Raw genomic sequence first — 26,726 nt, forward strand, 5'->3', positions numbered from 1 at the left:
GCCTTCCGCCTTGTCGGCATTGAGATCATTTGGTCCTGGTCAATCACTGAAAAGAGAGTTAATGGAACCTGAATGAAATTTATTCCCCTTGCAGCTTTTTGAGTTTTCACTATAATTCCCTATGGGTCTCTTTGTCTCGAGAGAAATATATTTTCCGTTGCTTTAAGTCTACCTCGACCACCTGAAACCTCCATTTATTTAGTAAATTAATTATTGCATCACGTTGCGTTGTTGTTTCTGCCGCGGTGACTTGGCTTCCATTTAATCCCGTCAACAACAACATCCCTCCCCTGACCCTCGATCTCCGTCTTCCACCTTCTTCCTTCTCTTTACACCCACGTGGTACTCGAATACCGACCGCTCCTGCGTGCATCCCCCACCTCCCTTTTAATCTTTCTAGCTTCGGTCCATGGGCTCTAAAGTCCCTTTGATTTCTACCAGTCCCGCTTCGCCATCCACTCGGAGTCCATGACATCGCCCGGAGATGCTGCTCCGGTCAGACCTCCGCCGTCCTTCTCGCCCGGCGTTCCGCGAGTCGCATCCAAGACGAGATACCCAGATCAGCGCCGCGACTCTTCTCCAAATCTAGATTCGGACCTAGTAGACTCCAGAATTGCCACCTCTCCCCCGCAACCCCCTCTTTCGGCCAACAATGCGGAGCTGCCGATTAGATCCGCATCGCCCCATGCTCGATCTATACGATCGTCAACGCCGCAATTGGCCCGATCGTCACTAGGTTCTCCGACGGAAGGACGACTGGATGGTTCTGAAGACATACGCTCTTTGATTATACGCTCATTCTCCCCTGTAGTCGGGGTTTACGCATCGGTCGATACTGATGAACTAGTCCGGCAAAAAGGCTTCGCGGGCGGCTTTTGGGAGCTGATTCGCCCGTTTGGAGAAACAGTTCCTGGGAAGATTGTGGTACGCGATAGTGTAGGGGCAAGTCGTGGTTGGGAAGATTATGGAGTCCGGTTTGTCGACTTAGGGGGCAACTCACAAGTTTCGTCTGAACCGAGAACGCCACCTCTGACACAATTAGACGAAGCGCTACAGAGGCAATTGGAATCGCCAGATGATCCACTGGGAGGCATACTACGGCCAAAAGACTTTCTCAATTTCCCGACAACATCCCCATTATATAAATCATTTCTACGGCAGCTGCTATCAGTCTCTTCACCAACTCCGCATGAGACTTTCCGCCACCCCGTGGCAAGCGTTATCGTCATTAGCTCACGAAATACATCTCCCCTTGAGACTTTACGACGGCTATATGCGGATACCAGCAATGGAGATAGGAAGCTACCGGAGTGGGTTCATCCCGAGTACCTCCGATACTATGTCCTGGTTCATGATGAGGATCGTGATGACATCACGGAATCAACGAAGCTGTACGACCAAATGAAACGTCACTTTGGCCTGCATTGTCATCTCCTGAGACTACGCAGCAACCAATGTGTTGTGACCGATGACGACAGCTGTCAGGTGCCCGAAACCGAATGGCTTTCGCCTGCAGAGCGTCTGTCGGGTCGATCAGGTAGGTTTTAAAAGTTCTTCAGAGAAGAGACTGGTTTCATGTACTAGACCTAACAGCGAATAGAGCCCCTAGTAGACCTAGATACAGATGGTCTACCGTATCTTTTCGAGTCCGATGTCACCGCCATCAAAGCCTTCGTCCGGGAGTTGGTCGCTCAGTCCGTGATACCGTATATGGAGAACCGAGTAACTGTTTGGAATGATCAGGTAGCATCACGAAGGCGTGGCATCAGTGGCCGTTTCATGTCAATGTCTCGACGGTGGGCAGGTTTCGGGTCTGGTTCTCGGTCTAGCCTTATCGGCTCTGGTGGTGGAACCAGTGGAAACTACGACCTTGCTCATGGCTTCTACAAACCGGATGTGCCCGAGGCCATTCTCCGAAAGATGGCGGACTTTGCCTTCATGCTGCGTGACTGGAAGTTGTCAGCGTCCACCTACGAACTCCTCCGGTCAGACTATGCGAATGACAAAGCGTGGAAGTATCATGCTGGTGTCCATGAAATGTGTGCTGTGAGCATGCTTTTGAACCCTCTTTCCATGCCTGGAAAATCCAAAATCAATGATATCGATCAGATGATTGAAACTGCCTGCTATTCCTACCTCACAAGATGCTCAGATGCTCCTCATGCCTTGCGTTGTCTCTCCTTATCCATGGAATTGCTGAAGTCTCGTGGAGGGTCTGGAATCGAAAGTGCGGCTAGATGGGCCATGCGGGTCATGGACCTAGGTTTAGTTGGCTCTATCGGTCAGGCACTCTTCAGCGAAAGAATTTCAGCTTGCTATGCCTCCCGAAATGCAATCACCGGGGTCAGATTTGGCTCTCGGCACCGGAAAGCTGGCATGTGGAGTGTTCTCGCTGCGGACCTATGGCTCAGACTAGGGAAGCCATCACTGGCCTCTGCATCTCTCGAAGAGGCCGAACGCCTCTATGCGGATGTTCTGGACAGAAACGGCGCATTTCCCATACCAGAAATGCAAGCCTTCGTTGATAACTTGAGACATGCAGTGAAGGTTGAATATCTCGAGTCTAGAGGCTTAGATACCGGAGACGAGGCGGCGACGGCCGATCCTCTAGACGCTTTCGAGCCTGAGGAGACGAGCGAAAAGCTAGACAAGCGGAAGAATCGGAAATCGCTGATCGCTAACCCGATGGACTCTGGCGGTCTTGGCCCTACGCAAGGAGCGAGAGATGATGATAATCCTGCAAATGACGATTTTGAACGAGCTTAAGGATGGAATGGCTAATATATGGGCGTACAAAGAAAGGGCATTTGATAGACACATGACCAATCTAATTATTTTTATGTCTGAGAGTCTTCTTTATTAAATGCCCGAGACGAGAGTGTATGTAACCATGAAGAAGCAAAGAGCGTCGATCTCAGGCACCACAGCTCATACGCCGTAGTGATGATGTCAGTTCATTCATGCAAACTGACCCGTTATATAAGCTGCTTTCCAGCCGCTAAAGTCAATGTCAAAATTAGAGGAATTTATACATTTCTCGACTTTCATTCCATACTTCCCAATCTATTCGATTTACACACGTCATGGGCAGAACTTCTGCTTGGATATAAGCTCGTCACATGAAGGGCTAGACGTAGCTATACTAATCAGGTATAGTCACGTCACGTGCATTGATCTTATCGCATATCAATGATCACTACAGTAACAAACAACTACAACAGTTTGTGAACAACCCACCTGCGCCAGAGGAGCAGTCTGGCTCGCCAGCTTACAGAAACCAGAGCCTTATCTCCTCTTCATCTTAATTATATACCAAAGACTCCAATACCACCATAAACCAATATTTACAAACCCCAGCCATTCTCGACATGAACGACCTTCTCAACTTCATCCTATCACAGGATGCATTCCGGAAGTATGACAACTCACGCCTCCCAGCCCTTCCAATCTACGACGACCCAACACTAATGGAATCTGCTACCCAGAAACCGGCTCCCATCCCTCTACTCCGACTTCGCCATACACCGCAAAACCAACCCCGACGGCTACGCCGTCAACGTAGCAGCATGGGAACAAGCGCTAACCAAAGCCGCAAAGCATGGCTACATCTCCTCCTCGCACGGCCAGCCCTCGACACTGTCTAAAGGGGCGAAGTGGAAAAGTGACCATCTCGTTCTCCGCGCAGATAAGTCGCTGTTACGGGATCTGGAGATCCCGGAATGGGGACAGCCGGTGGCGCTGGGGGCTGTTTTGGTATGTCTTTCTTTCTTTCTTTTTCTTCTGGGGACGATGCGGGTGTGCTAATGTGTGTTTTGGGGGGTTTTAGGAGGAGGCGATGCAGAACCGGACGATTGTACCGTTGCAGGTGTATAGGGTTAATCCTGCCATTTTGCAGAAGCCGCAGTGGCGGCTTATTAACCCCGGGGTTCTGAATCCGTGGAATGTGATGAGCTGGGGGTTGAAGCAGTTAAAGGGTGTTGTTGTCGGGACGGATGAGTCTTCGCCTGGTTTACAGGGTCAGGAGTGGATTTTGGTGGAGAATCTTAAGGTATGTGTTTTTCTGGTTAGGGGGTGTGGGTTAAGGTGCTAACTGTGAAACAGGAGGCTGCGGGAGGGATAGTCAAGCAGGTCATGGGACAGAGTCCGTCGAATGCCGACCTCATTTATTCTAAGGAGAGCTTTGTGAACGAATTCGGAACTATCCTAAATCATGACAGCGAGCTATCAGAAGCGGACTTTGATGTTCTATTGTTATATTTATCCCGCGACAGCGGGGCCATCGCATATGATGGCAAGGTATGTATACTGGCCTCTATATGCGCTTTCACACACTAACCATGCACCAGACAATCAAGTTCCGACCCTCAAACGATGCCCCAAAGGAAATTACCCAGCAAGATAGCACCGTCGCCTCTATCAAAGCGCTGATGACAACCATGACGAAACAAGTCGAAGGTTTGGAGAACAAAATCTCCGAGTTGAACTCAACCGCAAAGGCAGCTTTGCATAACAAGAACAGGATATCTGCCCTTTCAGCGGTGCGTTCTAAGAAGCTGGCCGAACGTAACCTGCAACAGAGGCTAGACACCCTGGCACAACTAGAGGAAGTTTACTCTAAGATAGAGCAAGCCACCAGCCAGGTTGAATACGTCCAAGTGATGGAGGCAAGCACAGGTGTTCTTCGTGGCCTCAATACTCAGATTGGGGGGGCTGAGAGGGTTGAAGATGTGGTTGATGAATTGCGCGACGAGATGTCCAAGGTGGACGAGATTGGAAACATAATGAACGAGGCTGGTCCCCAGATCGACGAGGCGGAGATAGACGAGGAGCTCGAGGAGCTAGAGAACAAGGAGCGACAAGCCAGGGAAGAGGAGGAAGCAGAAAAGACTCGTCAAAAGCTCGCCGAACTCGACAACCTCGAACAAAAGGCCAAGGAGGCCGCGCGCATTGCAGCCTCAGAGCAAGATGTGGATTCCGAGTTAGAGGAGAGGCTTTCCCGGATGTCAGTGGAGGAGAATCCCGGCACCGCGGCACAGTGAGGTATAAAATATCTCTATCAGCAAGACATTTCTGGCCAAGGTATCCTACACGAGAGAGAAAATGCGCATGGGAATTGGACTGGCTATCCAGGAAGCGTATAAGGCTCTTGACTATCACCAGGCTCCTGTGCGTGTTGGATGTTAGAATAGGCGGCACCTGTGAGGTCTACGAGTGGCTGCTCCGGCTTAGGTATATCCGTTGAAATTGCAGCCTCCACGGGCTGCTCAATTGTGGGTGCCTCTTGCGATTGAACCGGAGCTGCGGCCGGGATGGTCGTGCGGACTAAAGCATCACTTCGCTTTCGCGCGTTTGCAATCAATCGCTTGAAGTCGTTTTCATGGTTTGTCGACCATGCAGTTGCATCAAAATCTTTACGCATAACGGAGCCAGCAGACTCGGCAGAAGGAAGTGCACTCCCTCCCTGTGTGCGTTCCCAGACATCCAACTCATGTAACAATTCACGCTTGGACTTGGGCGTTTTCGAGTCGCAGTTAGCGTTCCACAGGTTCATCCACTCGGTGTGACGTCGTTGCAGAAGGGGCCGTGGGCCCCAATTCGGTATACCCAAGTCTTTAAGCTTCTTCCGGAGCACATTATCTTTCAATAAGGAATAATTTATTGTGGGAAGTCTTTCGGGTGCTTTGGTCGGAGTTCGCGAGGCAGGCGACATGGGTTGCAATGAGCTATATTTCGGTCAGCACATATAGAATATAATCTAAGGCATCTAGACCTCACCCAAACAACATCTTTTTCGGGGGCGCTGGATCTCCTGTGCAAAGGTCTAAGTGTTGAAACACTGCTTCGTTTTTCATCCTCCGTTTGCAGATCGGGCAAGCAACCAGGCCGTCCTCTACCATAGTGCATTAGACCTTACGGTAAATCCATTGCGTGTATAAAGAGGCTTACCAGGAACATATTCCTCATCCTGGCTATCCTCAACTACCTCCATAGTAGCAGACTCGATTGGCCGCTCCACGCCTTTAGTTCGTGACCGCGTCTGTCTCCCCTCCGAAACCTCAGTATTTGACCCATCCCGTTCATCGACCTTCCTTTTCTTCGAAGAAGGCTGCGCCGTTACGTCTGCTTCCTCCCCATTATCAGCCGCGGCACGTCTCGCCAGGCCCAACACACTAGGTCTTGCATTCTGAAATGCCTCGACAAGTTCTTGGACCGCCCAATTCCGCCGCAACTTCAGCTCCTGGTCCGAACTTCGACAAGCCGGGCATTTCCCTTCCGTGCTCAAACACCGCCGGATACACAGGGAGCAGAATGTATGACAGCACGAGGTAATAACGGGGTTATCGAAAAAGTCCTTGCAGACCTGGCAGCGGAGCGCGGACTCGAGTGGCGTCAGCAGCGACAACGGCGTTCCGAGCCAGTCGGTCGAATCGGGGAGGTCAAACGTCTGCTCCATGGGTTTGCGGGAGCAGACCGAGAATGTAACGACAGGAAGAAAGAGAAATTCGTACGTAGCGAGAACCGGGGGGGTTGAGGTTCGCCGCAACACAAAGTAAATTGAAAGAGTAAGTATTTAGTTGAACTGTTTGGGAAGGCTGCCAAGACCCGCTGACTGATACGCGTTAAGTGGTTTGGACGCGTCGACACTTACTTGCTTTCCCCCATCATTCGAACGTATGATCAAGCGCTCTGGATAAAATGGCTGTCGCCGATTATAAGAGGTATCTGGCGGAGAATGTCCTCAACGAGCGCCGCACGGTATGTTGTGTTTTTTTTTCTTTGCGACATTGTTGATGTTCACCTTTGGCTGACATCAGTTGTTTTGCGCAGGTCACTTTCCGCTCGTTGGGTCGGGCTTTGAGGGTGCATAGTACTTTGGCGAAACAGTGGGTTATAATTTCGATACTTGCGTCGGTTTGCGACTAATCAGACCAAGGATGCTATACGATTTCCACCACAATGAGAACAGCAAGAAACCGCAGAGCGTGAATGCGACTTACATTGTTACGGGTGTTCAGAAAACACCTGCCCCTGCTACGAACGGTCACGCCAATGGCGAGGAGAACAGAGACGATGTATTCCCGAGCAGCCCGTACCTGAGCAGTTCAATGCCCAATCAGGATTCGACTCCGGATACTGTTCCTATGGCTTCTATTTTACTAGTGCGGGAGGAGGACTTGGAAGGTAGGGCGGCATTTGTCTTTCTGGCCTGACTCAAGTGAGCAACGATTAACGCTGCTCATCAGATGCGAAATCTACCTTCGAGTCCATATCGTCTATATATATCTACAGCCTGCAGCAGACGGTGTTACAGGATCTTAATGTCTTGACGGATGTCAATCGCGAGATGGTGAGCAACCATTCTCAAGAGGATCCTTTGGAGTACGGCGGACAGTGGGGTATGATTCAGAATAAGAACGTCAAGGTATTTCTTACCCCGGAACATCGCGTCGCATTCATAGGAGGCATGGTACTGATATGCGGACAGCGGAGAACGGGCGCACGGCCGGCCCCGGCGCCAACTGCTACTACATCCAAGCCCACTATACCCTCGAAACGGCCAAGTGAAGCAACATCATCCCAGGCAAAACCAGCGCCAAAGAAGGAAGAAAGTGCGGCATCGGAGCAAGCGTCCACACGGGAAAGTACGCCCTCGACCACATCTAAACCCACCGAAAAGGCCGCTCCGGTGAAGCGAGAAAAGAGCAACCTCTTCAGCTCCTTTGCGAAGGCCAAGCCGAAGCAGAAGAAGGAAGAATCGGCAACCCCGGCAGAATCAGTCAGTATAGCTTCCTCTATGATTCTAGGAAATATACTAATGAAATTTAGGCCGAACCTAGTGGTGCCGAGGATGGTTAGTGCTCTGATCTTGGTGTTTTGGATACGTTCAGATATATTGACAGATGGACACAGTTTTTGGCGGTGACGATGATGACGATGTCGACGAAGAACCGGAAGAGCTCTTCCCCGATAGTGGGAAGTCTGCATCAGCTGCTGCCACTCGCGAGAGTCGGAAAGAGCGCGAAGAGAGGCTGAAGAAAATGATGGAGGACGACGGTATGGCACCATAGCTTGCTGAGCGCTTGGCATAGTCTGACCACACACAGATGAAGACGAAGACGAAGAAATGCCCGATGCTACAGAGCCACCAGAAGAAACCAACCTCATTGATCAGCCACCTCCGAAAAAACCGGAGCTCAAGGAAGAAATAACAGTTCAGGGAGGCCGTCGTCGCGGCAGGCGTCAAGTGATGAAGAAGCAGGTCCGCAAGGATGAAGAAGGTTACTTAGGTAAGGCTCTCAATGACTATAGCAGGATTCCAGCTAACCACTGCTGCTCAGTGACTGTTGAGGAACCCTCGTGGGAGTCCTTCTCCGAGGATGAGCCCGCGCCGCCACCGAAAAAGAAGCCCGCTGTGAGTGCACCCAAAGGCAAGCCGGCAGGTAAAGCTGGGCAGGGCAATATCATGTCGTTCTTTTCCAAGAAGTAAACGGTGGTGGATGGTATTACGCTGCGATGGTGGAGTTTATGTATACCAGTTAGCATATTTGCAAGCCTGCATGTTATCATTACCGCGAATAATAGAAGTAAAGCCATCACTCAGCATATCTAAGGCCGTGGCATCCACTTTGTTGTGGGGAGTGGAAGTAGGCCACGATAGGACGTATACTGTATGACAAACAGAGATTCGGAGAATTAAATCAATGCTAATACAACAACTGCATGACCATAGTACGTTTCCCCAACTTATACCATGCAAAAGCTTCTTAGGGTACATATTTATAGAATGGACCGATATAGCATTGCCATCCATTCTTTTGGCATGTCGATCCTCCCGATGCTTTTAATTGTTTGCGGGGAAACTTCACTAAACCCTCATAGTATCACCAACTATCAAGAGATCGACAGTCCTTCCTCCTCTTCCCAGTGTAACAGTGACAGCGCAATGTGACCCTTCATGTCTCCCAGGGTATTGATTCGGAATTTCTCCGACGGGATGACCCCTCCGATATTAAATATGGATTGAGATACAGCAGCATATAAATAAACAAACCCTCGTCGAGCTTCTCCGCATTCCACCTTCCGCTTGGCGTTTAATTTACAAGGGACAACACCCATCCCAACTACCAACTTCTCTCAGTACTATCCGTAGTCTCTGATCCTTGTTCCGGGCTGATCGCTTGCTCTGTATATACGCGACATCCTGAAACACAAAACGCACCTTCTCAAGCCCCGTCCATCATGACGCGCTCCTCAGCAGCGCTGATCGTCGCCCTTGCAGCTTGCTGCCACGCGCAGGGCTCTGCAAGACTACGTGACGATCCTGCTATTCTGCGACGGGCTTGTCCAGACTATCTCACATACTCCACAGCACCACAGTAAGTCTCTATTCGATCTTGCGATCGCAGGCATCTTCTTCATGCTAAACCCCTCCCCCCCCCCGGCAGCCCCCCATACAGCGGAGGTCCTTTGAACCTACCCTTCCAACGACCAGCTCAGGAATGTCGCACCTTCAGCTCTCCAGCGGTAGAACAGGTCATTGAAGACATCACATCACGCATAGAAGACAAAGATCTTGCTCAATTGTTCAAGAACGCCTTCCCCAACACCCTAGACACGACCATCAGATGGCACACAGACGGCTCCTCCGCGCAAGCATCACGAAGGGCCAAAAGAGCCAGCTCGCAATGGAACGGCCCCCAGACCTTCGTCGTAACAGGCGACATCAACGCAGAATGGCTGCGCGACTCAACAAACCAATTGTCTGGCTACCAGGCGCTAGCCAAGAAAGACAAGAACCTGCACAACCTCATCCTGGGCGCAATCAACACGCAGGCTGAGTTCGTCATCCAATCCCCATACTGCAACGCCTTCCAGCCGCCACCACCCAGCGGTATCAAACCCACGGACAACGGCCAGGACGACAAGGTCCACCCCGCATACGAGCCGTCCGTCGTCTTCGAATGCAAGTACGAGCTCGACTCCCTAGCCAACTTCCTCGCCCTCGGGACGGAATTCTACGAAAACACTGCATCAACCGAGTTCCTCACAGACCGCTGGTACCTGGCCCTGGACACCCTCCTGAAAGTCCTAGACGCGCAATCACAGCCGACCTTCAACAACGACGAGTTCGTCACAAACCAGTACACATTCCAGCGCACCACCACCCTGGGCACCGAGACCCTCAACCTAGCCGGCGTCGGTAACCCCCTGAACCACGGCACTGGACTCATCCGCAGCGCCTTCCGGCCCAGCGACGACGCCACCATCCTGGGCTTCTTCATCCCGCCCAATGCCATGATGGCCGTCCAGCTGAAGAAGACAGCAGAAGTGCTCCGCAAAGCAGGCGGCAAAGCCGACCTCGCGCAACAGCTCCAAGACCGAGGCGAGAACCTCGACAAGGCAGTCCGCGAGCACGGCATAGTCAATCACCCCAAGTTCGGTGACGTCTTTGCGTTCGAAGTCGACGGCTACGGATCCCGCATTCTGATGGACGACGCGAACGTCCCGTCTCTTCTTTCGCTCCCTGTCTTGGGCTACGTCGACAAGGACGACAAGGTATACCAGAATACCCGGAAGATGGTCCTCAGTAAGGACGGGAACCCGTATTACTTCAAGGGATCTGCTTTCCACGGTATTGGTGGTCCTCATGGTATGACTCTCCTTTTCCCCCCACTCCTTCATCATATTGGAAGATAATTCTAATGAAAATCGCACAGCCGGCCTCCAATACGCCTGGCCAATGTCCCTTCTCATACAGGCCCAGACCTCCGACTCGGATGCTGAGATCATCGAGTGTATCAATCTTGTCCGGAACTCGAGTCTCCTGGGTCTTGTGCACGAGTCGATCGACGTGAATAACATTGAAAAGTATACGAGGCCGTGGTTCGCATGGGCGAACTCGGTCTTTGCTCAGACTATTCTGAAGGTTGCAGCGGAAAGACCGCATTTGATCTTTGGGGAGGGGGCGAAGCCGTATGTTATTGAGTGATTGGTTGGTCATGTGCCTTGATAGGTTATACCCGAGTCTTGTTCCTAAGCTTAGTGTAGTGTTGCTATGGCGTAAGCACTTAATATGAGGTGTGTATATATGGTACTACGGTGAAAGATGGGTATACTGCAAATTTAGGAACTTAGGGTTTGGCGTAAACGTACCAAGAGCGTAGAGATGGATGGCTTAAGAGTGCGTACTAATAACGTATGTAATTGACCATGTCACATGTAGTATATGCTATAAGGGGTGTTTATACAGGAGTACTAATTCTAAATCAATACTCGTCTCAAACCTTCCGTACCGCCCAGCACTCTTCTTCCCGTCACAGGACATCTGCCCTTCCCACTTTCCCATTTACCTTCCCGACTCTGACCATCGCCACTAGCCTTCTTTGCCTCCTCATCCTCGGACTCATCCTCCCATGCGGCGCCTGCGCCCTCTCCATTCATGAAGTCGATTTGTCTCTGATGCTCTCCGTTAAGCCAATGGAAGACACACACATAACAAAAGACATATCCCGTCTGGCACGCAGTCGGATTCGCCAGCTGGTTAAGACAGATGGGACAGGTCGATGCCGCATCCGAGTCCGGGGGCGGGAGAGGGACAGTGAAGATAGGTAAGTATGAGGTGGCCGAGATAGGCGGTTGGATGCGTTTGCGGGAAGATTTGAGGGCCGATTTGCGCGTCGGCGAGTCGGGTTCTTGTTTCTTCTTCTCTTTTTCTTCGGCAAGCTTCTTTCTCTCCGAAGGGAGAACCATTCCGTTCGTGACCGGGGCCGGTAAGTCCAGGACTTCGGTTGCTTTCCGGGCTAGTTGGCGCGAGAAGTCGCTCGCGTGCCACCACTCGAGGAACTTCAGGGCGAAGATAGAGGCGGGGAGGAAGTAGCGGAGAGATGACAGGAGTTGGGGGTAGAGGTTCTGGGGGCTCAGTAGACCTAGCAGGCCGGAGCCTGGGCGGGAGCGTCCCCGGCCACCGGGGCCAGCAGCTGGCTTCGCTTCCAGCATGTCTGCAATGGCCTTGTGATCAGCGCCACCCAGCCGGCGAATTCGGGTGCCAATGAGCCAAAGGAATGGGGAGGAATATTTCGTGTTGTCAAATAGGTAGGCCAGATTGAAGGCCAGAATAGAGAAGTAGTAAGCGGCGTTGACGGACGGGTATACGTTTCGAAGGAACCACTTATAGTAGTGGAGTAATCGCTGCCGGATGGTTGGGTTTGGTGGGAGGTCGTCATTGGGGTCATATCGGGGTCCGCCGCTCATGATCAGCGATGCCTGGGGGGCGGCGTGGATATCGTAGCCTTCGTCTAGCTTGCGTTTGAGGTACGGGATACCCACCATGAGGAGCAGGTTCTTCCATACATCTGAGGAGCGCAGTTTAAGTGTCTCACGGACGGGGCCTGGAGCGCCGAGCTGGGCGCGTGGGATCTCGCCATTCTTGGTCCGGAGAACGCGCTCACGCTTGAGAGAGTAGAAGTTCTCGGTGAAAGAGCCTCCAAAATTGCGGAGATAGTACCGCTCAACTATCAACGATAGAAATGCGTAAATCTCATCGTAGGAATTCAGTATCCGCAGCAGGTACCGAGGATGGCGGTGAGTGGCAACCGCAAGGATATATCGAATGGAGGGAGGTAGAAGGTCCGACAGTTGCTGTTCGGCGAGGAGTTCTATGCCGTTATCAGCCGGCGGTCGTCGGAACCGTTAGAGCATTGCAACCTACCGAATAGGGACGGCTTGAGCTCGTCAAACTCCTGTTGAAGACTGGGTAAATATTCCATCGCGTGTGTATCGGCCAGTCATCCTCCACCGGACGCTGAATTGGTTTTTGCTTGGGATGGAAGAGGATGCGGAGATGAGTCGAATGCGGTGCTTGACCCCGGACGGCGTTGGGGCGGATTGAGCCGAGGCTTATCGGCATGTGCCTTGGCCCTTATCGGACTTCCCAATGCATACGCTCAAGTGCTAAGGTATCGATTGCCAGCTGCCACTATACAAGGCGTTTTTGTTATTATACAAGACTATAAAATTACAATGATTATATACATTTCCAATGTTTCAACAGCACCCCAAGGCTGCAACAGAGTCCGACACAGCCAAGATGATCATAGGTTAGATATTCTTTTGGCACTCGTTCCATATTCGGGCCAAGTCACTTGTAGCTCCACTCGCCGCGCTTTGTTCAATATCCGGGTCTGCCACAACAAGGCATTGTTTTACATGCTGCAGGAGCTGCCCCTGCAGCAGGATCGGAGTTTCCTCCCGGGTCATCATGGGCACCCATGTTGACAGACAGTCTCGAGCGCGAAGCTCATCGCCTAGTTCGGCATGTAGCCGGAACAGCATCTCGTAGTCTGCACCGGTACGTGGACTATCAGTCAGAGGTAACTTGCGCCACAACTTCCAGAATCCATCATAGTCCCGGTTCTGAAAAAGTGTTGCCATGAGGACGCGGGAGTGGTCGGGGTCAAAAGGTACGTCAAGGGTCTTTATAATACGTGAGATTCGTCGGGCCACCTCAGGGGATGCGGTACTAGTCGCTCTATGTAGCATGTTTAACACTTTCATATTCAAAACATTTGTACCACGAAGGGAGAGATGTTCCAAAACCCGAACAGCAAGTTCTCTGTCCGAGTCTGGCAAAAAAGACCCACTATTGCGGTCATCTGGGGGTGACTCCGTCAAAATTGCTGAGACAACATCGAAGCCAAGATCATCAGAGACATGATATCCTGAAGCAGTGCATCTCATGAACGCCGTCCATAAACCTTTTTTGCTGTAGGCCAAGTGTTGACGGGTAATAGCCATGCATAGTAGTTTGACCTGGGCTACAGCTGATTCCTCTGCAGACAAGGCTGATAAACGGTTATAGAAAAGTTGAAGAAAGAGGGTCGAGCCTAGGTCTTCTGGGCCAGTCCCCAGCTCCTGCCGAGCGGTCTCACTTGGCAAGCTTTCAAGATATTGGAATAAGGAGTATGTAGAAATACCAGCACTAAAAACATCTCCATGAGCAAGGCGTCCGCTTGGTGGTCCCGATGCCAGGAGCCTTGCCACACTGTTGACATTATCTCTGCCGCTAGGACAGCCGATAGGTCGGGTGCTGTGAAAATGCCTCTTCTGCTCAAATAGGAGGCTTACTGTTGACCTGGGGACTTTTCCAGATGCACGGTCAGATGGTGGTAGATCTATCGAATTGGAATCACGAACCTCTTCAGGAGGCGCATTGCGAGTGACCTCGGAATACTTCTTTTTCTCTCGCTCGGCACGGTCTAGGGTTCCCTGCCACAGGCTTTCAAGGTCGACTTCGGCCCTCTTCTCCTCTGTGAAGATCTGCACGACAATCCTCGTACCCCTGCCGACCTGTCCGAACCCCTCAAACGTTTCGTCTTTCTCCAGCACAGGGCTTTCCTCCACAACGCCGGCGTTCACACATATCCAGCCTGTGGTGATTCCATCATCCTTGTCATCGAACATGGCGCCGGAACGGCTTGCAAGTCTGGCTCGCCGAGCTTTGCGTCGCAGCTTGATCTTGAGCTCATTCCGACCCAGTAGCCCATCTGCGTATGGGGACAATTTGTAATTGCTCCTTAGCCAACGGCAGAGACGATCTGCGGAAACGTTTAGATGCTTCACACTTCTGGCAGTTCCAATGATCATGATGACATTTGCACCAAGAGCAGGAGGTGTTTCCAGACCCCGTAAGTCAATCAGCTTAAGTTCATCCAATCCAAGGTCTTTGAAAACATAATCGAGGAATGGGGAAAGAATCGCAGGTGGGTCCTCTGGTAATTCTGGGATTTGATCTCGGGATGATATCCGTGATTCGGAAACTGGCATCTCTTCTTGCAGATACCATGGGACATGACTAGTCGACCCGGATGGTTCATTTTCTGACGAAATATCCCTTCCTTCTGTGGGTGTTGGATGCGACGGCTGCTCTGACGCAAGGTAGGGTCTTGACGAAAAGGTCCGTGAATTATGCTTGTAGGGTGAAGCTGCAAGGAAAGGCCGGCGATGTACTGAGACAGAGGTTATGTTCCGAAGTGGCAAGATAGCCTCCTGGCGGCACCAGGGGCTCCTTAACAGTGTCCGATGCATAGTGCGAGTATATTACATATGAGAAAGTGTTGCTGGCTGAGAAGGGAACTAGAAAAAACGATGACATCTGCTCAAGCTCAGAACAAACGTGACAAACAGCATTATTAAGCAATCAAACAAAGCAAACGGAAATCTTTCCCCCGCGGCAAAAAAAAAAGTTACAAATCGAGTAACCCATAAGTTTCAATTCATCCTACCTCTTTTTGTCTCGGTATCATATCAGTCTACGGCAGGATTTTGCAAATATGTCGATGGATTTGGATGCGCCGGTCCCTATCGCTGCGCAGGACCATGTAGCTGCGACGTATGTCGACCTCCTTTCTACGTATCTTACCCCGCTATGGCTAACACACATAATCTAGTATCCTCTGTTGTAACTGCGGTGCCCCGATCGATGGAACAACAGCCGCCGGTGCGCTTTGTCAAGACTGTGTTAGATCGACTGTCGATATTTCCGAAGGTATCCAAAGAGAGGCGGTTGTCCATACTTGCAGAGATTGTGAGGTGTGTGTGTGTCTCGGAAGTGGACATTAGGGTGTCACTAACCTCGCGCAGCGATGGCTTCTACCCCCCAACAGCTGGGTCAGTGCAGCGCTTGAGTCAAAAGAGTTGTTGGCGCTATGTCTGCGCAAGCTTCGTGGCCTGACGAAGGTCCGGATCATCGATGCCAGTTTCATCTGGACTGAACCTCACTCGAGACGTATCAAAGTCAAAATCACCATTCAACAGGAGGTGGCCGCAGGGACAATTCTGCAACAGGCATTTGTTGTCGAGTATGTCGTTCATTACCAACAATGTTCCGACTGTCTTCGTTCGTTTTCCCCACATACGTGGGTCGCATCAGTTGTAAGTTACCAGTTCAACCATCCCGGAGCGTATTAACTGTACTAACTTACTTGGCAGCAAGTACGACAGAAGGTTCCGCATAAGCGAACATTCCTTTATCTAGAACAGCTTATTCTTCGTCACCGCGCGCATCAAGAAACCAATAACATCAAAGAAGCAAAGGACGGATTGGACTTCTACTTCAGCCAGAGAAGCCATGCAGAGAAGATGGTTGAGTTCCTTTCTTCAGTTGTACCTGTCAAGGTGAAGAAGGCATCAGAGCTTATCTCTATGGACATCCATACATCGACGAAGTCCTATAAGTTCTCCTACTCGGTCGAAATAGTTCCTATTTGCAAGGATGACCTTGTTGCTATCCCTATCAAGTTAGCCCGGTCGATAGGCAATATCTCGCCACTGACACTATGCTACCGAATCGGAACTACAATTCAACTCTTGGATCCCAACACACTTCAGACAGCCGAGGTTCCCGGCGCGACTTACTGGAGATCGCCGTTCAAGAACCTCGCGGATGTCACTGAATTGGTTGAGTTCATCGTCATGGATATTGAGCCGGTGGGCAGGTCAAACGGGCGATTCCACCTTGCCGAAGCGACCGTTGCCCGCGCGTCGGACTTAGGCTCCAACGACCAGACCTACTTTACCCGTACTCATCTAGGCGGAATTCTCCATGTTGGAGACTCTGTTCTAGGCTACCATCTGACTGGCACAATGTTCAACGACCCCAATTATGATGCTATTGAGGCCAGTAGCCAATACAGCTCCACAATTCCAGATGTTGTCCTTGTCAAGAAGCACTACATGCGCAAGAAGAACAAGACCCGCAACTGGCGGGTCAAGCGTATGGCTCGTGAGCACGAGGAGGAAGCACTCCAAGCCCCTACCGGCGGAAGCCGCAAGCAGGAGCAGGAACGCGAGCGTCTCGAAGCCGATTTCGAAATGTTCCTTCGCGACGTCGAGGAAGACCAGGAGCTACGGGGCACTATCGAGCTGTACAAGGCCCGGAAGAACCAGAATGCGGGTGGTATGGAGATGGATGAAGACAGCGAGGATGAGGGCGTGCCCAAGATCAACATGGACGAGTTGCTTGATGACTTTGATGAGCTGAACATGAACGATGACGCATAAGTTCTGTCTATTTACAATCATGATTTGACACCAAGGGTCCGGCGTTCATTGGAGACATTGATTTGGCGGTATAAAAGTTAGGTCCGAGTACATAGCAAAGGCAGATCTGCTAGAATATTTTAAACCAACAAAGCTTGTTTCGCTGATAAGGATATCTTTTAAGAACTGTACATGAATCGACTAGAAAATCTTCCCCAACACCCTCTTTGTATCATCCTCCAAAGCAGCTGCACCATCCTGGATCGTATGACGGCCCCTCTTAACCTCATTCTGTTTGAAGGTTCTCCTAATTTTGAGCTCGTTGGTCTGCTGGCCGCCCACATCACCAGCCTCCATCTTCCTTTTCTTCTTCTCTTCGTTCTTTCTCTGCATTCCATCAAGCACCTTACCTGTCTCAACACCCTGAAGGAAGACCTTGTCCTCTTTCCTGGCCCGTGAGTCCTCAATGCGCTGCTTAGCCTCCCTCTCCTGTCTCTCCCTCTGCACCTGTTCCATCAGATCGCCCCATTTGAAGCCCTTCAAATACTTCATGTTCCACACATCATCATGGTACCAACCGCCCTTCCTCCCCCCAACAATCGACGCATTCAACGTCTCCGCACAAAGCTTAGCCGTCTTCTTCGACGCAAACTCAACCCACCCATCCGTATACGTCTTCCGCTTATTCGACCTCCTCCGCGGCGCCGAAGCCGGCCTCACAGAAGGCGACAAGAACACCTTCGTAATCGGCCCGAACGACCTCGCCTCCAGCATACTCTTCAACGCAAACGGTTTCAAATAAGGCGGTAGCGACGAGAGATAGACAACCCCGGTCTTGTTCTTCTTCGGCGGCTTGCCCTTATCCAATGGTTTCCGCTTGCTCGGTTTCGTTTCCTGTTCTGTGACGTCTAGGTATTGCGCGCCGGTGGTCTCTTCTTGTTCGTCATCGTCGTTGTCATCATCTTCGGATTGCTGGGGCTTCTTGGCTTTGCCTTTGCTCTTGCTTAGTTTTAGGTCTTCGTCGGAGTCATTGTCGCTTTGGTCGGATTCGTCGGTTTGGTTTTGCGTTCGTCTGCGCTTGGAGATTCGCGCTTTGCTTTCTTCAGCCGCTTCGGAGTCGTAGCCGCGGTCGTTGTCTTCGTCGTCGCTTGGGGCGAGGTCGAGGAATTCATTTCTCTTACGCGTTGTCATGTTGTCTTTCTGTTTGCGAATTGTGGTGGGGGTAGTTTGGTAAGTGAGTTGTTGGAGATGTTTTCCTTTCTCCTTTTGGGGTTTCGAGGATATATGCACTTTTCAGATCGACCTGTTCTGAAAATGATAAATTGTTCTGGAAGGCCGGACAACTTTTTTGTTCCGCTGTTGGTCTGTGCTTTGCTGCAGGTGGCTGGCCAATCAGAGGAGGAGTTTAGGTTTTCCCCCAGACATAACTCAGTATCGTACTACGTAGTGCTAACTTAGTGAAGGTTCAGTTGCCTGGTTCTAATAGTGCGGTACTTAATTTAAGACTCTTTTCAAGATGTATATTTTTTCATCTATAAACAATCCTGTTCATGCACTAAAGTCAAACCACGTACCTATGTACAGGACCACCAGAGGCACTTCTTGCCTCATCATGCAAAGAATGGGTATGAACAATGTCAACCATGACAACCAAACGACGCCAATACCTCTGAATCTAGGTAAAATAGAACTGCAACAATATATATAAGGAGAACAGCAAAAAACCGGAGCCCACATGGCAGGAGTTCTCCCGTCTTGCCCAAATGGACAGGTCGATGAAGTAAAGGAATATAACAAGCAGTCGCCTAAGCATTTTCAAATGCCCAAGGACCACTTCATCCGCTCGTACACGAAGAAGCTTATGGCTGTCATGGGGATTATCTTGAGGTATCCAATAGACAGGCCCACCCAGAACCCCCGGAAGCCTCTCTCGAACCAGATCGTCCGGGCCGTCTCGGCTATTCCTAGTCGATGGCCATCGCCCACTACTCCTCCTACTTGCATCCGCCGCCGGATGACCTCTAGCGGATAGGATGACGTCTGAGAGACAAGACCGGCAAAGGCCCCAGAGAAAAGTTCCGCCGCAGCGGTCAGTTGAGTTCGATGCGATCCTTTCTTGGACTGTGCCTCAGATCCTGGAATAGTTGTGTATTGCGCGAGTGCCGGTGACCGAAGCCAGTCACCAACAGTGTCGTGTGTAAGGAACGACATTCCCGCATAGGGAAGCATTCCCATGAGGGTAGGCGCAAATCCACGATAAAAGTTCGCCAGTCCAGAGCTAGGAACAACTTTGTTCACGACAGCAGAGACTTCGGTCACGGCAGTGGCTGCAGCTGAGGCTGAATGGCTGGACGGTAGCCCGCTTGGTACGGAAGGCGGCGAAACCCGCTCGCGGTAGATCTGTCGGAAAATGTCCGTGAAGGAAGACCGAGAAGATCGGTTGGTCTCGAACGCTAATCGTACTCGAATTAGTTCCAATGGGTACGTAAAGAAAACCGATGTGATCCCCGCCAAACTCCCAGAAATCAATCGGCGAAACGGCGTTTCCTTGTCCCGCGACGGGATTATCACCGCTCGGATCTGTTCATATGCGAGAAACTTGATTGCGGCATAAGGGAAAATGCGGAGAAGTGTCGCAGAATGACCTTTAAACAGGCCCCTCCTCCCTTCGTGACGATTAATGTCTCGAACTGCGGATAGCAGGCCAGACCAGCTGCCTGTATACTTGGCGAACTGCGGGTTCGATGCCTGGAAAAGGATCTTGACACGGTCAAGCGGCGCAACTGCTGTTTTTGCCTATGAAAACAACAGTTAGCATTTGGCATACTCGCGACACCTCACCTGGCACTATATGGCTAAACAGTGTAACTTACCGCACACCCCGCCACACCCCCCGCAAGCCCGCTCCTTAATACATAGTCCAAACTCCGCTTGTTCATTTGTTGCGGGCCTTCAAGGCTGTTCTTTTTATAACCCGGCGACGAAGCATCATCAACGGCGGTCGTCTGTGTCATCGGTACCCTACTCACATCACCAGCCGTGGACCCTCGTGCTGGTCTTGAATCTGTGGCCTGTTCCATCTGAGGATGCAAGTGCGGGACGGCGTCCGTTACTACGCGGTAAGGCTGAGAGTTTCTGGAGCTGATCGGTGATGGATCATGTGCATGTTCCGGTGCGACAGCAGACATGAGTACAAGCACGTCCAGGCAGGAAGCCCGGTTGGATGGTGGTGAGGAGAATCCGACGTCAGGGTCACGGGCTATCGGCAGTAATCAAATGCCATGGATATTTCACGAAAGAATTTCAAGACGGAGATACGGGCGGATCTACCCCACGGAGAAAGGAGACAACCTTCAAAATCACAGACAGCAAATAACAAGTAAATTGCAGGATCCTTCTATGAACGACCCATAAAACAATTATCAGTTAGAAAAGCCCGACCTGGCCGCATTCTTCATTCCTCTGCTCCGGGTGGAAAGCGGAAACTCGGCGGAAGTGACGTTACGCTGCTGACGTGCCGATACCGACCCGCTTCCCTTTAAACCGGGCCTGCGTACGGTCTTAATACGCGACGATAACCGAGTGGCGGATGTTTCCTATCACATGACCGTCGGGTGGCCAACGGCTGACCACGGATTTGTCACTTTGACGAAAGATCCAGCAGTAACAGTGTACCAGGTAGAATAGTATCCAAAAAATGAAATAAAATAAAATAACATAAATGCTTGGGGGAAAAAAAGCATTATGTTCCCATCGATGGTGCTATAGTATGCCTCTATATTGTGATGTTTTATCTGCAGTGCAACGAGTTTGCCCTCTTGACAGCTCCAAAACTACTAGAGTTGATCTATGTACAAACGTCTACCAACTAAACCATCCTCAGCTCCCCGATGCAAGATATTTTCACTTTGTACATAAAAGATATGTGCTGCGATCCAAACTTTCATGGTCTCGTTGCTCGTGTATACCAGTAAGAAAGACCTTTTTATTGCTCGCCGCTCCCCAAATGTATCCTTAAAACCCCATAAAAGGTGCCATTAAACGCCGATCGAATAAAAAACGGTTATGCTAGAAGTGGTAACGTGAGCCTTGCCTTGTCAAGGGTTTGCCCTGGCGATTAACCGCCTTGATCTCTTTGGGGTCGTCAGTGGCCCTCTTGACTCGCTTGGTTGGTCGCGAGGCATCTACATGAAGATGCCCGTTCTCAGACATGGCTGTCGTGTTATGCCAGCTCAGACAACGGTGCTTGTGGTCGTCCACGTAGGTCTTGTTTCTGGTCGTCATTCGCTTCGTGGGCATCTCCTCCGATTCAGCCCTCTCGGCCGTCTGCGCAAGGTATTCCATACGGAACTTCATGTACTTGACAATGTGGTCACGCTGAAGCAGCAGCTCTTTGCGTAATCTCAATTCTCGATTACCCCGCGAGTCAAGCCAATCAATAAGTTTGTCCACAGCATCAGGGTCATCGTAGTAACCCCATTCATCCGCGTTCGAGAGCCTGGTGGGTCCTTCTTCGGCCTTCTTGCGATCCGCTGGAGTTGTATGGAATTCTTTCTGGTATTGCTTCTTCTGATCGTCAGGCACGTCAATGAACCCTACACGCTCCATTTCGTCGGGTCCTTGGACCCATAAGCGGGCATTGGCAAACTGAGCCTCTGCTGTTGAACTGTTCGGCATACCCCCGTACGGCATTGCATTTCGCTCGAACCACCAGTATCGGTTACAAAACCTGTCCTTTCCAAGACACCTGGTTCGGGGGCAATCGGCTTCTCTCAAATCGTTGTCCACCACGTCGATCTTCTCTTCGAGCTTCTCGATGTTCGCTTTTTGGTCGTCGATCTTCTTCAGCACCCTCTGATATTGCTTCGTGCCCTTCGGCTGTTTGGCTAACTGTTCCTTTCGTTTCTGTTCTTCTTCTTGCTTTCGTTTCCTCTCAAGAACTCTATCCAGTCCTCCACGCAGCGACCGCTGAGGAGCTTCCTCTTCCTCTTCGGAATCCGCGACTTGATCAGACTCCCCGTCAACTCCAGTCATCTTGGAGTCTTCCAGTGCTTCCAATTCTGGCGCTGGCGAGGGTGACTTTTCTGGCTCGGGTTGGAGTGCTTTCCGTTCTTGGTGTAACCGTCGAAGTTCTTCGAGTCTGGAATAAAATGTCAACCAAAACACACTGTAGGCCTGTATATCGATCTACGTACCCTGCTTTGCGAGCCTTTTGATATTCGATCTTCTCCTTGCGGAACTCGGTCATTTGATTACTGCACTCCTCCAGATAATTTCGAATAGCTTTGGTCTCCAGACTGAGCATGCATATGATTTGGAGGGCTTCAGCGCGCAGGTTGATATCGAGGGTAGCATACTGGTGCTGGACAGTATCTTGGGTCGGCTCCGCATCGAGAGGAGCCAAATGCTTGAGTATATCGTTACAGACCTTCTCCATCCGTGGACGAGCGGATAGTTGGTGCAGTAAGCCAACCATGACTAACTCCCAACCACCGTTGCGGAAGTCTCGCTTCCGGAGACGATCTATCCAGCCATAGTCTCCAAACATCTCGGCAGCCCGATGGATTTTGACCTCTACTGAATTAGAGCGGCTGCGATTAGCTTGTGCTTTCAGGGTTTCCGCTTCTGCCTTGGCCAGGCTACTCCGAGTAGTCATTCTAGTCACCACCGGTTCGGGCTCAGGGCTTTCTTCCTCTTCTTCTTCTTCATCCTCTTCGTCGGAATCAGATTCCTCTACCGGAAGATCGGGAAGCGAGATCTGCACAGCGCCATTCTCATCCTTCTCTGAATTAACCAGTTTCTTCAAAACAGCACAATGCATCTCAACGAAGAGTTCACAGTCTACCTCCTCGGATGAAAAGCGCATGGCCTGGAGAAAATCATCGAAGGTAAACGAGTCCAACTGGAAGACTTCGCAGTACACGTTGAGGGTATTCCACGTCTCGAGAAGCAATCCCACTGACTTCATGTCGATATTATCATGTAGCAAATCTTCATCATCAGGACTGTCTGACTCGTTGACTTTCAAGAACTTCAAAGCTGGCCTTTGCTTTTTCTTTTCGCGGTCCGGTGCGATATCTAGATCCTCGATAGGATATTTGATTGGAGGAGGTGATGGCGGTCTAGGGGTTTCAGTTTTGACGACAACTGCAGTAGCAGTCTGCGATTTCTTGTCAGTCTCCTGAGATTTGGACGAACGAGCGGCTCCAGTGGTTTTGTTGCTCACAACGAAAGTCGGGTTGCCATTGAGAGATCTTTGATACTCGAGGAACTGCGCCTCCTTGGACCGCGCCAAATCCTGTTGGGAAGGTTTGGATTTTTGGCCCTTCACGGCGGGTTTCAATTCAGGGAGTTGCTGTGATGCGAAAAACCCGAAGAAACCCTCTTGGTCTGCCTTCTTCATCGCCTTCTTTTCTGCCACCTTAGCTCCGTATTGCAGATGTTTCGGTACCTCCGTGGGAATTCTGTATTCTTCCGCAATCGATGATTTCACTAGCCAAGGAGCGCCGTTCCAAGACTCCCGCGTTACATTGTTCTTGATGAAAGCACGCAACATTTGTTTCGTGAAGGTTTTTCGATCTCGAGTAATGTGCTCTTGGTCCAATAGAGCTTCCTCATTCGGACGATCTAGCACTTTTACGAGATATGTCGCGTATGCTGGAGATTTAACGGTGCCATCCGGATACAGTTGTTCTGCGAAATTGGCCTTGTCTCTGATCATACCATGGAGGCGTGTGTTGTCATCCAGCAATATCAAAACGGGCTCCCCAGGGTAAAAGTCCTGCTTAAATTCCTGATTTTGTTGGGTATAAAGTTAGGTCGGGAACAAACTCATCTAAGACGCATCTAACTCACTTCATAAATCTCATCCACTGTAGATCCGGCTGTTAGTCTCAAAAAAAAAACCCCCCCCACGGAAGTTGCCATACGTACCAAGGTTGTCGACCCGCGATACAGTGGAGAATTGAATCCTTCGCAGGATGGGCTCCTTCAAAGCGTCAGGGAACGTGTTATTAACTTCCCGCGATTCCTCCAGCTAGTAATAAGACTTAGTATTGACACCTGAACAGCAGAAAAGCCACAGAGACGTACTTCCGATCTAAGCGCTTCGAAGAATGTCAAGCCTGAATGGCCTGTAATCTCGCAGATAAATCTTCTCTGTTTGTAGAAGTCCATTCGCTGAAGGTACGGTTCATACTGAGTGAAGACTTCGTTGGTCTCCGGGATGACCCAAACCTATATGATCGCTGTAAGCAAATGTGTTTCCATTGCCCTTGTCGAATGCACATGCCTCGGAACTGTCATCTTCGATAACGGGTCGGGGGAGGTATTGGACGGGCTTCCGCTTAAACAGCACCTAAAAAGATGTAAGCAGACCTCGTTCGCTATATCTGTGTCTTCTTCCAACATAGTCGGCGGGCAACCGGGGGCCGTGGAAGCTTGCAGCGTACCATGGTCCTCTAGGGAATGAAAGAAATGCGCCAATTTAGCATAGATTATTGGTGATGTCACTGAGCATGGACAATCTGTATAATTGGAAAAGATTGTTAGTTCGGTAAACAACAGCGCAAACCAAGGGCGCATGACAGAACCAAGAGTTAAGGCAAATGGAGTGTTACCAATGCTGCGAGTGGCATTGGTCGTGTTGGAGACAAGGACGCAGGCGCGGACGTGTTGCGCGGAGAAGCTCCGGAGTTGTAGCGGAGGTATAGAAGTATATTCGTAGATCCACTCCAAGCAAAATCGCCAAATAACAGACGAGGTAGGTCTTGTGAGAACTTACTGACTGGACGCGTCTCCAATCGCGCTATACACGGGTGCGCGGGAATATGATGACCCCAACACGAGAACAAAAATCCAGAAAATCGGGTAGCTGCAAGAGAGCTCGGCAGCAATGTGGATCCGCAATGCTGGTGATATCCAAAAACAAGGTGCCGTGTGGGAGGTCGCGTGAGGAAGAAGGAGAAGATAGTATAAAAGAAGAAGAAGAAGAAAATGAAGAATCTCCAGAGAAAGAGAAAGGAGAAGCGGTCGCCGCAACGGCAGAACCACCGGGCCATGAGGATCATTGCGGCAATGGTGGGAGGGCCGCCGAGGCACGGCGGACGATGATTGGACGAGAGGAGGAGAACTGGCCGGACAAGATGTCGGGCGGACAAAGGACGGCTATACCCGATAGGGAGTAACGCTGAAGGAGTGTGGGAGGGTGCAAGCACTGACTCTCCCCCCATCGCTTCTTGACCCTCTCTGCCACACTCGCATTGCCCCAACTATACGGGTATTTGCACTTGTTCGGCTCGTTATTTTCTGTAGAATTTGATGACATTTTGCTTATATGCTATAATCTTCCTATTTCTCCATAGTCGCTCGATATCAGCCGAGGCGTTGGCCCATTTCTACGGAGTGTAGTTGGACTCCTAGGGTTAATGATGGATAGCCACCACATCTATACTACGTCCACAATCAAGGGTCACTTGGTGGATTATACACCACTGCTTCGCACAAATCCCTGTTTTGGGGTGACTCGGCCTCTACTGACTCGGAAATCCAAGTGCTCCTGGGGCTTTAAAGATTTCTGAGATATCGAACATTGGATACTCGGCTCGCCATATATACAGCACTCCCCGCAATGATCTCAACAATTACATTTGTATAGCTCAAGTATCCTCTACACACGCAATTAAGACAACTACCCATCGTTTCTTCTAGGTCTCATTATTGAAAAGCCTACCTTTATTTCATTCAACGTACTTCATTGCCACTCAGCAGCCCTTCCTAAAGTGTGATGCTTTCAAGCTATCTCACCATCAAAGGTGACGCCCCACATATAGTACATAACACACGCTTTATATTTGCTATATTTATCTCTACGTATCACCAGGTGATCTTGTTAATCTCACTATCTCCCAGTAACGAAGTTCCAAATTGAGTTCGTCTCATACAAAGCTACCTCCTACGCTTGCACGAATGCAAGAGGTCCCCAGCATTCTACTCTCTTCTGGTTCATAATACACAAGAATCGAATTTCAAGTGGGTGTTTCTGACTTTCTTTGTGAACTAGAAAGCCAGTATTGCCTCTGTACTCTCCACAATTTGCACTACTATGAAGAGCGCTTTCCTATTTTATGGTCAGACAGAGACGATAATACGGCAAACCTGAGTTATAATTGCTTTCCACATATCCTACATCTGATGATTCAATTTTTGAAGCAGTATCAAGAAAACTCGGACGAATGTAGCATCTGAGCAGCACTATTTGCCTTGAAGCACAGGGACCACGCAATGTTTTCACCTAGATATTGTTATTTAGATAAACGATTTACAAGTAACATATCATGGAATACTCGCCATATGAGTGCTTAGTACTCGCACAAGTCGTTTAGGTAGGTTGTATGGTTATTGAATTTGGCCTTGGCTTGTCTTGGTATCTGAGGCTTCTCAGCATCTCAATAGCACATCGGAAAAGGGTAAAGAACAATAGGGACGTTGTAATAAAAACAAAGGGAAACGATGCGAGCAGGAGTAAAATTACTAAGATTTGATTTCTACCGACTAATACTAGACTTATCCACTGTTTCGTTGGGGAATGGGAGCAAGAGGAAGAGAAAATGCAAAATCGCTGTGATCCATCACCTAACGGGTACTGGAAAATATACATCGACATCGGAATATGACGAATGCAAATACCT

The 26,726-nt window shown here is 50.3% G+C and overlaps 10 protein-coding genes across 10 annotated transcripts; 5 read left to right on the top strand and 5 right to left on the bottom strand.

Moving 5' to 3' along the window:
* Window positions 1–81: 81 nt before the first annotated feature.
* On the top strand, window positions 82–2,805 carry BDV37DRAFT_256362 (TRAPP III-specific subunit 85 family protein). Its single transcript, XM_032082830.1, has 2 exons — window positions 82–1,537; window positions 1,601–2,805. The coding sequence occupies exons 1-2, from the start codon at window positions 469–471 to the stop codon at window positions 2,764–2,766; spliced, it is 2,235 nt and encodes a 744-aa protein (XP_031938234.1). The 5' UTR covers window positions 82–468; the 3' UTR covers window positions 2,767–2,805.
* Window positions 2,806–3,281: 476 nt separating this feature from the next.
* Window positions 3,282–5,081, top strand: BDV37DRAFT_194309 (putative vacuolar sorting protein SNF7 family protein). The gene is made up of 5 exons (XM_032079728.1): window positions 3,282–3,415; window positions 3,486–3,753; window positions 3,827–4,048; window positions 4,102–4,296; window positions 4,347–5,081. The coding sequence occupies exons 1-5, from the start codon at window positions 3,369–3,371 to the stop codon at window positions 5,037–5,039; spliced, it is 1,425 nt and encodes a 474-aa protein (XP_031938235.1). The 5' UTR covers window positions 3,282–3,368; the 3' UTR covers window positions 5,040–5,081.
* On the bottom strand, window positions 5,081–6,557 carry rad18 (E3 ubiquitin-protein ligase RAD18). Its single transcript, XM_032079730.1, has 3 exons — window positions 5,947–6,557; window positions 5,776–5,890; window positions 5,081–5,723 (listed from the first exon to the last, which is right to left on the bottom strand). The coding sequence occupies exons 1-3, from the start codon at window positions 6,452–6,454 to the stop codon at window positions 5,123–5,125; spliced, it is 1,224 nt and encodes a 407-aa protein (XP_031938236.1). The 5' UTR covers window positions 6,455–6,557; the 3' UTR covers window positions 5,081–5,122.
* BDV37DRAFT_194321 (uncharacterized protein) lies at window positions 6,545–8,506 on the top strand. The gene is made up of 10 exons (XM_032079729.1): window positions 6,545–6,563; window positions 6,626–6,756; window positions 6,829–6,884; window positions 6,935–7,182; window positions 7,245–7,423; window positions 7,487–7,777; window positions 7,828–7,852; window positions 7,912–8,055; window positions 8,106–8,288; window positions 8,340–8,506. Exons 2-10 carry the CDS (start codon window positions 6,697–6,699, stop codon window positions 8,486–8,488), a joined length of 1,335 nt encoding a protein of 444 aa, XP_031938237.1. The 5' UTR covers window positions 6,545–6,563; window positions 6,626–6,696; the 3' UTR covers window positions 8,489–8,506.
* A 734-nt stretch (window positions 8,507–9,240) lies between these two features.
* BDV37DRAFT_286152 (glycoside hydrolase family 125 protein) lies at window positions 9,241–10,990 on the top strand (the record flags this gene model as incomplete). Its single annotated transcript, XM_032087873.1, has 3 exons — window positions 9,241–9,377; window positions 9,447–10,651; window positions 10,719–10,990. The coding sequence occupies 3 exons, from the start codon at window positions 9,241–9,243 to the stop codon at window positions 10,988–10,990; spliced, it is 1,614 nt and encodes a 537-aa protein (XP_031938238.1).
* Window positions 10,991–11,262: 272 nt separating this feature from the next.
* BDV37DRAFT_274049 (Pex12 amino terminal region-domain-containing protein) lies at window positions 11,263–15,084 on the bottom strand (the record flags this gene model as incomplete). The annotated part of the gene is made up of 4 exons (XM_032085161.1): window positions 11,263–12,656; window positions 12,710–12,750; window positions 13,004–13,007; window positions 13,143–15,084. 4 exons carry the CDS (start codon window positions 15,082–15,084, stop codon window positions 11,263–11,265), a joined length of 3,381 nt encoding a protein of 1,126 aa, XP_031938239.1.
* A 150-nt stretch (window positions 15,085–15,234) lies between these two features.
* Window positions 15,235–17,148, top strand: BDV37DRAFT_194406 (ribosome-binding protein NMD3). The gene is made up of 4 exons (XM_032079731.1): window positions 15,235–15,388; window positions 15,447–15,588; window positions 15,640–15,930; window positions 15,988–17,148. The coding sequence occupies exons 1-4, from the start codon at window positions 15,330–15,332 to the stop codon at window positions 17,056–17,058; spliced, it is 1,563 nt and encodes a 520-aa protein (XP_031938240.1). The 5' UTR covers window positions 15,235–15,329; the 3' UTR covers window positions 17,059–17,148.
* BDV37DRAFT_194407 (RNA-binding ATPase activator ESF2) lies at window positions 17,149–18,391 on the bottom strand. Its single transcript, XM_032079732.1, has one exon. It carries the CDS (start codon window positions 18,226–18,228, stop codon window positions 17,239–17,241), a length of 990 nt encoding a protein of 329 aa, XP_031938241.1. The 5' UTR covers window positions 18,229–18,391; the 3' UTR covers window positions 17,149–17,238.
* A 461-nt stretch (window positions 18,392–18,852) lies between these two features.
* BDV37DRAFT_274052 (coenzyme A transporter) lies at window positions 18,853–20,117 on the bottom strand (the record flags this gene model as incomplete). The annotated part of the gene is made up of 2 exons (XM_032085162.1): window positions 18,853–19,833; window positions 19,911–20,117. 2 exons carry the CDS (start codon window positions 20,115–20,117, stop codon window positions 18,853–18,855), a joined length of 1,188 nt encoding a protein of 395 aa, XP_031938242.1.
* Window positions 20,118–20,778: 661 nt separating this feature from the next.
* Window positions 20,779–25,016, bottom strand: BDV37DRAFT_256385 (DDT domain protein). The gene is made up of 7 exons (XM_032082831.1): window positions 24,489–25,016; window positions 24,329–24,394; window positions 24,130–24,273; window positions 23,971–24,073; window positions 23,893–23,909; window positions 22,233–23,830; window positions 20,779–22,177 (listed from the first exon to the last, which is right to left on the bottom strand). The coding sequence occupies exons 1-7, from the start codon at window positions 24,489–24,491 to the stop codon at window positions 21,106–21,108; spliced, it is 3,003 nt and encodes a 1,000-aa protein (XP_031938243.1). The 5' UTR covers window positions 24,492–25,016; the 3' UTR covers window positions 20,779–21,105.
* Window positions 25,017–26,726: the final 1,710 nt, after the last annotated feature.

This window comes from Aspergillus pseudonomiae (genome assembly GCF_009193645.1).
Source record: "Aspergillus pseudonomiae strain CBS 119388 unplaced genomic scaffold BDV37scaffold_71, whole genome shotgun sequence".
Lineage (NCBI taxonomy): Eukaryota > Fungi > Ascomycota > Eurotiomycetes > Eurotiales > Aspergillaceae > Aspergillus > Aspergillus pseudonomiae.

Coding starts and splice junctions, on each gene's coding strand:
- BDV37DRAFT_194321 (XM_032079729.1), top strand. CDS start 6,697: ATGGCTGTCGCCGATTATAAGAGGTATCTGGCGGAGAATGTCCTCAAC. Junction 6,757..6,828: donor TCCTCAACGAGCGCCGCACG/GTATGTTGTGTT, acceptor TGTTTTGCGCAG/GTCACTTTCCGCTCGTTGGG. Junction 8,289..8,339: donor GGATGAAGAAGGTTACTTAG/GTAAGGCTCTCA, acceptor ACTGCTGCTCAG/TGACTGTTGAGGAACCCTCG.
- BDV37DRAFT_194407 (XM_032079732.1), bottom strand. CDS start 18,228: ATGACAACGCGTAAGAGAAATGAATTCCTCGACCTCGCCCCAAGCGAC.
- BDV37DRAFT_256362 (XM_032082830.1), top strand. CDS start 469: ATGACATCGCCCGGAGATGCTGCTCCGGTCAGACCTCCGCCGTCCTTC. Junction 1,538..1,600: donor GCGTCTGTCGGGTCGATCAG/GTAGGTTTTAAA, acceptor AACAGCGAATAG/AGCCCCTAGTAGACCTAGAT.
- rad18 (XM_032079730.1), bottom strand. CDS start 6,454: ATGGAGCAGACGTTTGACCTCCCCGATTCGACCGACTGGCTCGGAACG. Junction 5,891..5,946: donor GGATGAGGAATATGTTCCTG/GTAAGCCTCTTT, acceptor GCACTATGGTAG/AGGACGGCCTGGTTGCTTGC. Junction 5,724..5,775: donor CCGAAAAAGATGTTGTTTGG/GTGAGGTCTAGA, acceptor ACCGAAATATAG/CTCATTGCAACCCATGTCGC.
- BDV37DRAFT_256385 (XM_032082831.1), bottom strand. Junction 24,274..24,328: donor TCGAAGATGACAGTTCCGAG/GCATGTGCATTC, acceptor GCGATCATATAG/GTTTGGGTCATCCCGGAGAC. Junction 24,074..24,129: donor TCGAAGCGCTTAGATCGGAA/GTACGTCTCTGT, acceptor TCTTATTACTAG/CTGGAGGAATCGCGGGAAGT.
- BDV37DRAFT_194309 (XM_032079728.1), top strand. CDS start 3,369: ATGAACGACCTTCTCAACTTCATCCTATCACAGGATGCATTCCGGAA. Junction 4,049..4,101: donor TTTTGGTGGAGAATCTTAAG/GTATGTGTTTTT, acceptor ACTGTGAAACAG/GAGGCTGCGGGAGGGATAGT. Junction 4,297..4,346: donor CCATCGCATATGATGGCAAG/GTATGTATACTG, acceptor ACCATGCACCAG/ACAATCAAGTTCCGACCCTC.
- BDV37DRAFT_194406 (XM_032079731.1), top strand. CDS start 15,330: ATGTCGATGGATTTGGATGCGCCGGTCCCTATCGCTGCGCAGGACCAT. Junction 15,589..15,639: donor ATACTTGCAGAGATTGTGAG/GTGTGTGTGTGT, acceptor AACCTCGCGCAG/CGATGGCTTCTACCCCCCAA. Junction 15,931..15,987: donor ATACGTGGGTCGCATCAGTT/GTAAGTTACCAG, acceptor CTTACTTGGCAG/CAAGTACGACAGAAGGTTCC.